Consider the following 9,915-nt stretch of genomic DNA (forward strand, 5'->3'; position numbering starts at 1 on the left):
TATCAAAATTAGTTTGATGATCTGAAACATGTGTGACAAATAACTACGTAAATAACGAATTAACTTTAAAAAAAAACCTAGGAATCAGGAAAGGGGCAAATAGTTTTTCACAGCACTGTGTATAAATAAACGAACTTGACTATTTTTTTTAAATGCTTCAGGGTGATGATGTTCTCCTTCTGCACCAAAGTAGAATTTTAAACACGGAATGGTTGCTTTAAATGTATATTTTATTATAGTTACGTTACCTTAAACCAAGAGCTATCTGTTACACAGATGTGAAAAACATGTATCGACCCTTAAGTTAAGTCTTCTGTTCGAGAAATAAACAGGTTGTGTGGGGCTGCATTAGAAAACACGTGACTTTCTGGGTGTTTCTGAACACTCGTGTCACATGATCGTGCCAGTGTTTTTGTTAAGTGCTGAAGGCGAGTGCAGTTAACCGCAGAGCTAGCAGGTAAAGAAGCAAGTTGGAATTACGTAGCCAGAAGCCGTTGAGGGTTTTGTTTTCAAGAGAAGCGCTTTGTCATTGCTCCAGATAAGCTCGCGAGACTTTCGTCTGTTTTCTTGCCGTTGTTGTGACGCTAACATTAGCCGAGCTAGCCCAGCGACTGCTAACATTAGCTAACTCCCTGCGCCCTGTTTGTTGTTGTGCTTCTGTGATTTCGCGCAGACAAGTGCTGAGCCATCCCGAGGGAAACAACAGAAACATGGTGCAAATCTGTCGTGTCCAGTCATGGTTTGTGGGAGTAACGCCACTCCTCATTTTCGGTGAGTATTTTGTTTCGGTTTAGTTCACATTAGCAACAAGATTACAAAATCCGAAGATCTGAAATTAGCAGGACTCCAACGTTTACACCAACGCTGCTAACGCTACACGCTAATGGTTTAAAACTTATTGGTTTAACTAAATAATTAAAGTGTTGCTGTGGTAAAATCAGCGTTTTAAACACTTAAACGAACTTGAGTGCCGCCTTATGCTGCGAAAATAGATGACAACGAATGTGCTGAAGCGTCGTTTGGGTGTTTTCTTCCTTATTACCTGTTCTTTGTCTAGTACCAAGGAAATCTAGGGCACATACATACAGCATTTGTGCCTAAAAAGAAGCTTACACCAAATTAGGTGTAAAGATGAATGATTATGGTTATGGGTGATCAGTTATTGTATGTAAGGGGGTGTTTAGATTTACTATGAGGCTTCACGTTCTGGTTTTACAATGTTGTCAGTTTTTGAGGTTTTCTTTAGTGGCGATTTTTAAGTTTATATATGTATGTGTGTGTGTGTGTGTGTGTGTGTGTGTGTGTGTGCTAGTAATTACATACACATAAAATTTAAAATGGGTTAGGACACATAAAACGGTCCAGTGCTTAAGTTCTTTTTGAGTTGAATATTTGCTGAATTTGCTGTAGTCCCCCCCTTGAGGGAGCAGATGAAAGTACCTTCGTCAAGTACTCCATGCCGGCCAAACCAGGAGGTTGGAATTTCCAACTTCGTACTTGTATACAGCGCATTTGAACCCAAACCAGTTGTTTAAGGATGTTCTTGATAGTCATGGTTTACAGTAAATGCAAATAACCTTTCCAAGCTTGGCAGATGAATGAGGAAAAAGCACTGAAAAGGCAAATGATGCACACTGAAGTTAAAATAAAGCCATACACCATAAACAGAAGACACTCTTAAAGTCTCAAAACTTTAATTTATGATAGTTCTTTTTTAAAATCACACGTACTAGTTTAATATTATACTTTAAAAGCCGAATCAACCACTGCATTCATGTTGTTTCAGAGTTTTGCCTGTTGGTTGGATAGAACAAGAAAATTAATATTCAACATAATCCACACATTAATTTGAGAAGAAAATAACTGAGCTCAAGCCCTTTTTACTTCCCACTCAACTCCTTTTTAATTTTCTGTCTCAGATTTGAAGTTGCTAGAATAATCTTTTGATGTAGGAGGCTACTCTTTTCCTTTTATTATCAGCTCATTGATGGGTCAAATTTCTACCTTTTCATTTGTAAACCATCTGATTCGGTGAGTAATTGGGGAAAACAAAGTAGTCCTAAACATGTAGCCATGTGTTCACACATAGAGGCTTTTTGGAACACTTAGGCTATATGGAACACTTAAAAACAAAAAAGTTGTATTCGATGGCACCAAAATTGATTCAAGTAATGGCACAAGGTGAAAATTGACTGTGGGCCCTTTTTATTTACTGCATACTATTAATATCAATGTTTATCTCATATTTATTTTTATTTTTGGACATTTTGAAGCTTTGTAGTCTTTGACTTGTAAACGATTGTGTTTTGCAGTGACTGTCCTGCACCAGGGCTTTGCTACTGTTGCCCCGCCCACTCCCGCACCACACAAAGAACCCGGAAGACCTGAAAGAGGACACTACAACATCACGAATAACGGCACCATCTGTTTAATGGCATACATGGGCCTCCAGCTCAACATTTCATACAACTCCACCTCCCAGAAAAAGGTGCCGCAATAAAACCCGCACGTAACTGATAGGCGAATGCCGCAGGTTAAAAGTATTTGGACAAATAACATTTCATGATTTTCTTTACAGGTTGTCCAGGATGTGATGAACTTACAACCCAATTTGACAAAGCACTCTGGATCATGTGATTCTGAGATCGCGTCCCTGCAGCTCACAGTGGATGCTGTTAAAACCAACCTCATTTTTGTCTTCACAATGGTGAGTTTCTGTTTTCATCATGTACTTCCTAAAGAAGCCACTAGATGGCAGCTGGAGCTTGAAGTTAACCTGCTCTAATGCAGTGGCGCTCACTTGGCTGTGCTTTTGTTTTTTCCACTAGAACTCCACATCCAACAAGTACCACTTAAGTGAAGTGAACGTGTCAGCGGCCTGGCCGGACATGAAAGGTGAGGCTCCTCGACTTCTTAGGTTGTATCCAGGTAGTCTGTATCTGATTAATGAACATGTGTGCAACCTATTTTGTGACCTACTCTTCAGTGTAGTCCACACACACACACACACACACACACACATGTATATGTATAAACTAGGTGTGAGTGGTCATGTGTTGCTCAGGTCCTTGTCTAATCAGTAATATTGTGATGGGATCTGAAGCCGACTAAAACACATTGAAAATGCATTTGCATTGATGTCAGACCAAGCCGCATCATGGTGTAAAGGTGCTTCCAAAATGGACACAGCGTTCATTGCACTTGCTCATTGGTTCGAGGGAAGTGCAGTGGACATAGCAATATAGGCGGGGTTTAAATGGTTCAAATGTCAGTGTGTATTCTGTACCTCTTTTCATCAATACATCAAGGATTTTCTTAGATCTGAGTTATTTGCAGCAAAGCACAACAAAGCATTGCTGTTTTCTTGTATTGCTCACCTACACCAAGCTGCTCAAGTTTTAAAATACCCACTGAGTGTGTGTGCTTGGATGGGAATCCATTTCTATGAAAGAGGTTTCTTTCTGTAGCATCACCTTGGATGCATGTGAACTAATTCAGTGAATTCAGACACAGATAACAACTTTTTCCTTGTCTCCCAGATACCGGCTGGACACCTTGTTTCTTTTGGTGACGTAGGCAGTTGTCACAGCGGTCAGAGTTCACGTTTGTTTGGTGTTTGTTCAGATTAAACAAATTAGCTGGATTTCTTTGCTCCTGAGCTGCACACCGCACATTTCCCAGTGCAACAACGGAGCACAATTGTGTTTCAATAGCCATTTATAAATATTGTTTTTCACAAGCTCACTGCGTGCTGACAGATGTTATGATATTGGTCATGCAGTTGACAGTAGAATTGTTTTTGATCATCAATCGGTACCACTTGAAGTCTGTCACACTTCAAGTGGATTCAATTGGATTCATTTGTAGTTTAGTTCAGTTTTATTGTAATAGCACCAAATTACAACAGTGGTCACCTCAGTCACCTGCACTGTCAAGGTGCTTTATACTGCAAGATGAAGACCCTACAGTATTCAGGAAGAAACCCCAACAATCAGATGAATCCTTATGAGCAAGCACTTGGCGACAGTGGGAATTAAAAAATGCCTTGTTTCAGACAGATGATGAATTGAAGGGAAGCGCCAAGACATAGTATAAAATAACTAAGAATGATTTTGAAATGTGAGTCACAGAAAGCTACTTTAGCAGAGTCCACAAAAAAAAAATGGAGCTGTAAACTGGCTCTCTTCAGTGAATTTAAAGCAGCTTTCATCGCTCAGATTAGCGAGAATGTTGTTCTGCTGTGGTGTCTCTTAATTCATTGTTTACTGAGGTCACATACATTACAACAGACTACAGGTTGTAGTTTTGTAGTAATTATGGTGAAGTTGGAAAAAAGCAGTATGCAAAATTAAGTCCTTATCTTTGTGTTAAAGTCACAGTGAAACTGAAACTGTAGTGTTTCCGTGCACTGACACATTTGCAGGTCATGCAGAAAATGCGGGCAGGTTTAAGCATTGTGGGCTTACCTCAAACTGTAAGACACACTTTATTGATTTAAATTTCATTTACCAGAAGATAACCGATCAACAAACACACCGAATCTGAACTTTATTAACATGTAGTTCATTTAAATTTCTCTCTCATAATCATTTTTTTCCCTTCTTATATGAATCTGTTTTCGCACTTGATACACTTCTCATGTCCATTCTGTTTTCTGCTTTAGAGCATATTTCAGGCCATAACAGCAGTCTGGACTACCTGCGGGGAACCGTGGGGTACTCGTACTACTGCCGTGACGAGCAAACTCTAAACGTGGTCCAGAATTTGTCCATCAACACCTTCCAGTTGCAGGTGCAGCCTTTCGCCGTTAAAGGAGATCAGTTTGGAGCAGGTAAACACTTCCGCCTAGTAGAGTGTGATCAAAACACATCATCTCCTCCTTGTCCTTTCTCACGTGTCCTTTTCTGTCTATCAGCTGAGGAATGCCAGCTGGATGAAGATGACATGTTGATCCCCATTGTAGTCGGAGCAGCTTTAGCGGGGCTCGTTGCCATCGTGCTCTTGGCCTACCTCATTGGGAGGAAGAGGAGCCATGCTGGCTACCAGAGCATCTGAGGTCACTCCTTACTCACATGTTGTCAGAGGCCTGAACGCGGCCCTACCCTACCTGAAAATTAACCACTGTCTTTCGAGACTTGAAGCTCGCCCCTCTTCCCCTCCATGTTTCTCTCCCTGCCTCTGTGTGTCTGTGCTGTTCTTTGCCCTCATAAGTAACACTAATTATTATCACCTTGTTGAGGTTCATATGTGCTTTCTGAACTGACCCGCTCTTTCTTAAAAAAGGGAATTATTTAGAAGATTGTAATGAAATGAGGCCAACTTCTCACTGGTACTATGTAAAGGAGGGGATGCATGTTTGCAGAGGATCAATTATAGTCCTCGAGTTGCTATTTATGATTTCTATGAAAGGAATTTTGAGGGATTTGGGGATTTAGAAACTGGGGTTTGTCTGTTATGGAATGACCATTTTTATTGGTCCAGCATAAAATGAGGTTTGCTGTTACAAAGGGAATATTTCTGCCAGTTATACTTAAACTACGTCCGACAGTTGAGAACTGAACTGATTATTTACCTGCAAGCTGTATGCACGTTTGAAAGAACATATTTAGAAACACAATAACCTAATCCTAAAAAGGATGTGTGAGGAGTCCTCTTGTAGCTCTAAGATGCATTTTAGAATTAACTTTCTTTTTTTAAGCAGGGTTAGTGTTTCAAAGCTTTTCACTCCCTCTTTCGGACACACAGCATGTTTTCTGTTGTGAGTCAGTTTTAGTTTCATTCAGCTTGTGGAAATGGACAGACTGGCCAGACTCGTACTCCCACTGTAAACTACCTGTGTATTATTTTTACATTGGATGAGTTGGTCACTTCATGTGTTGCGGCCGTTAAGGCACAGGTAGCCTTTGCAGTATTTTCCTGAATGGCAACTGTCACCACTCACAATACCGCGACATAAGCGCTGATATTGAAAGAGAAAACGTCAAAACCGAAAGCAAGGATTTTCCTGAAAGTTTTTCGCACGAGGTCACCACTTTTAAATCTCGTCGCAATGTGCAACGACAACAAAATGGCGGCAGGGGCCAATGGTTGTGATATCGTTTCCGGCACGCACCGCTGTTCAAAAGGGGGAGCATTAAAACACTGACCTTTGTTACCTTCAGTACCTTCTCCTCTTGCTTCCGTTCTTAATCAACATGCAGTCTTTGGCTATAGCTTTGCACTGACCAGCCACAGCATCAAAACCACTGGCAGCTGAAGTGAACCGTGATGTTTATTTAATTTCAGTGCAGTATTCTGCTGGGAAGGGTTGGGCACTACAAGTCACGTGGAAGTCTCTGTAGCTTGAGTTAAAGGCAACTGGATTTCTTTTGCAGTGACTTTGAAGCTTCTTCATTTCTAAAAGCTGGTGGAGAGTCATAGTTGACTTCTGATCAAGTACTAAAAAAGGAACCCTTAGAGCTAAAAAAGAAAATCCAGCTGCCTTCAACTGAAGTCAAGACAGTTTGTGTCGATGTTACTTTAATCTGCAGCATAAACCTTACTGGAAATTCAGCACAAACCAGGATAGCATCTGCATCTCCCTGCAGAACAATTCACCAGACTACACTCTAGAAACATTTCACGAATGGCTTGAGGAACATGACAAAGTGCCAAAGGTGTTGACCTGGCCCTCAAGCTCCCCAAAGCCCAAACAGATGTGCCAGAAATGCACATCTGTTACCATGTCAGTGTCCCAGCAGTCAATAGTAAATGATCTGATACTTATATAGTTCTTTGCTACTGAATTTGAGCTCTCAAAGTGCTTCCTACTACAAACCTCATTCAGCCATTCACACACATTCATAGGAGTGCTTTTTTTTCTATGACAAAGCACTTTTTAATCTAACCTAACACACACTCCCAGTCTGAGAAACTCAGGGTTCAGCATCTGGCCTGAGGATTGCCCAGAGATTGAATCAGCGATCTCCCGCTTAACAGATGACCTACTCAGCGTCAGTGCCACTGACTCTATTTTGGTGGCGCAAGGGGGACGTGCCATGTTAGATATCTGGTTTTAAAGTTGTGGCTGACTAGTGTATATTTACTGTGTAGATAAAGAAACAGTTGACACAAAAGCAACAAAAAAAGTTTATTTCCCACAAGGCTGATAGTCACTCCTATGAATTCTGTCGTTACAACACAACCAAAACAGGATCTAACAGCATTGTTGGTTTAAATGAAGCCCAAAGCCTAAACATCTCTGTAGGAACTTAACAAAATTCCTACAGAGATGGTTTTGTTTTGCTTGGGATGTTGGTTCCTGAAAGAAAAGCAGTTTAACTGCAGTCCTGAGAAACAGCCCCGTGTCATTATTAAAAAGGCCAAAGTGCTCTGGTCAGTGTTCATCAGTGCCTTCCCAGCTGTAACATGGATGGGATTCAAGTAATGCTAATATCACACAGGAACTCGCTCACTCACCCACACTGTGCTGCCATAACTGAGACATGTTTGTGTCTCCCGTAGCCTTCGTGTACTGTTACTACCATAAATATGCATTGTTCGATATAGTAGGAAAAAGCACAGATAATTTGTGTTTTTGTGTTTGTTTTTTTTCTCCCTCCCTCATGTTAATACCCATGTAGTTATTTAATAAAGTTTTATTAGATTCGTCTGAACATTTTTTTTTTAAGGAGAGGTCAATAAAAGTGATGAATGAGGCCATCTGACTCTTTGTTTTGCCTTCATGCTGTTTGTTAGCAGACAAACCTGTTCCCTGTTGGGTTTTTATTTGTTTGGGCTCCTTAGAAGCGGATGTTCATTATTTGACAAGGAAGGTATTGAATACCATCAAAGACTAAATTCCAATATCATTTTTTTAGAGAATACAAACATATTCACTGTGTTTTAACCACAGTTTTGACATTTGAATAAAGTTAAAAGAACAAAGCAAATAGCCAAGTTCATACCTGCGAGTAAAGAGTGGGAGGTTAAGGGAAGTTAAATGAACATGGTGTTTGACTGTCAAAGCAGTCCCCGAGCAACAGGGAGCCTGTTACAACGCACGTGTTGACTAAATAATGTAAATGTCACTTGGAAACAGCAAATTTGCATCAGTCCATGCAGAGACTGGATCTGCAGGGTGTGGTCATGGAGGATACAACACATCCTATAAGGCACAAAATGACTGAAAAAGGGATACAAAACCAGGTTATGTGATGCAATGGGAACATGAGGAAATGTAAAACAGTTACAAAGAGGTACTTTTACAACCCTGTGTCCAGTAAAGGTGGGTGTGCCATAATGGTGTAAAATCCACCAGTGTCACGTTTGATGTCTTTCTAATATTTTTGATAAATTATGGTGTTCAGATCATTTGCACATCATTTGCGTTTGGTTTTTATTTACATATCGCCCCAACTTGTTTGGAAACTTTTTTTTTTTATAGCAGAGCCGCCACCTCACAGTCTTATCCATAGCTGTTGGGGATTTGGGTTTACTAACATCAGCTATTCTATAGTTTGCATTTTAATTTCAAAAGTTGTTTATCTGTATTATCTACATTCATTTTGCATTTGAATATTTACTTATTGTACTTTATGATAGTTTACAGACTATTATGGCTAGGGCTGTTCATATAATGATATATATCGGATGACGATATAAAAACGTCTATCATTTCATTTTACGTTATCGTTTGTTTCGTGGTGTCGCAAAATAAACTGTTTACGGCAATATTTTTTCATCGTTTTGATGGTCACTGTAGTGTCTATATTAATTTCTTAAAGTTCTCTCTTTCCCTTATATTTAATAGAACCACACTACAGATGGACAAGCGCCTGTTTGTTTGCGTTGTGGTTAGCAACAACGACGGTAACAGTATCGCATGTCCGCTTGTTTATGTTCCACATAAACCTTTCACAATAAAGCTCAAGATCCTGTTGAGACCTTTCAAAATAAACTGAATCACGTGAAAGAGCAGATTATTTACGGATGAGAATTTAAAAAAGAGCCGCCAGGTGCTAAAAAATAAACCTTAGACTCAAACGTTAGAACAGGCTTTTCCCCGCAGCACGCCGTGTAATAAATACTCACAAAGAAAACGGCGGCCTTTACAACTTATGTCTAAAAATGTATAGTTTCATGCATCGGTTAAAACACTGGACTCCAGCTACATGACGCGCAGCTGGAAACACTTCCCGAAAGACGAGCTGTCCGACATTCACAGAATTTACAGAAAATGTTACATTTCTGTGATTTATATCGTTAGTGACGATAGAATTCTTATATCGGGATATGAGATTTTGGTCATATCGCACAGCCCTAATTATGGCCTAGAAAAAGGGTCAGTGTATGCCTCTGCAGATTTCAGATCTTCTATCGCATTTAGTAAAAGATTGCAGATCACAGTTTCCAGTTATAGTAACTGATTATCTATTTATAACAGAAACAAAGCACTGTGAGCTAAAATGAACAACATTATCTGTATCACTGAGGTAATTTGTCCAACACAGCATTTGTAGACTTGCACTCACTGACCACTTAATTAGATAAACTCATTCAACTGCTCGTTAATGGAAATATCTAATCAGCGAATTGTGTGGCAGCAACTGTCATTCAGGCATGCAGACATGGTCGAGATGACCTGCCAAAGTTCAAACTGAGCATCAGAATGGGGAAGGACGGTGATAAGAACAACTCTGAATGTGTTATAGTGCCTTGGTAGAATGCCCAGGCTGCTTCAAGCTGGCAGGAAGGCAGCAGTAATGCAAATAACAGAAGAGAAGTATCCCTTAACACGCACCAAGATCACACCAAGTGCCACTCCTGCCAGCTAAAAAAAAAGGCAACAGGTTATAATTACATGTGGTCACTGGAGCTGAACATTAGAAGACTGGAAAAATGTTTCCTGTTTCTGCTGTGACATTCAGATGGTAG

The 9,915-nt window shown here is 40.1% G+C and overlaps 1 protein-coding gene across 2 annotated transcripts; it reads left to right on the forward strand.

Annotated features, from left to right (window-relative positions):
- The first annotated feature begins 326 nt into the window (after positions 1–326).
- Positions 327–5,091, forward strand: lamp1b (lysosomal associated membrane protein 1b). 2 transcript variants are annotated; one of them, XM_026145090.2, is made up of 7 exons: positions 327–457; positions 674–771; positions 2,313–2,488; positions 2,579–2,707; positions 2,829–2,895; positions 4,664–4,831; positions 4,916–5,091. In XM_026145090.2, the coding sequence occupies exons 2-7, from the start codon at positions 711–713 to the stop codon at positions 5,053–5,055; spliced, it is 741 nt and encodes a 246-aa protein (XP_026000875.1). In that variant the 5' UTR covers positions 327–457; positions 674–710; the 3' UTR covers positions 5,056–5,091. The 2 variants fall into 2 exon arrangements, with proteins under 2 accessions (XP_026000875.1, XP_080147174.1); XM_080291048.1 differs by lacking the exon at positions 327–457 and having other exon boundaries at positions 464–771.
- Positions 5,092–9,915: the final 4,824 nt, after the last annotated feature.

Source organism: Astatotilapia calliptera, chromosome 16, assembly GCF_964374335.1.
Source record: "Astatotilapia calliptera chromosome 16, fAstCal68.1, whole genome shotgun sequence".
In the NCBI taxonomy this organism is placed as follows: domain Eukaryota; kingdom Metazoa; phylum Chordata; class Actinopteri; order Cichliformes; family Cichlidae; genus Astatotilapia; species Astatotilapia calliptera.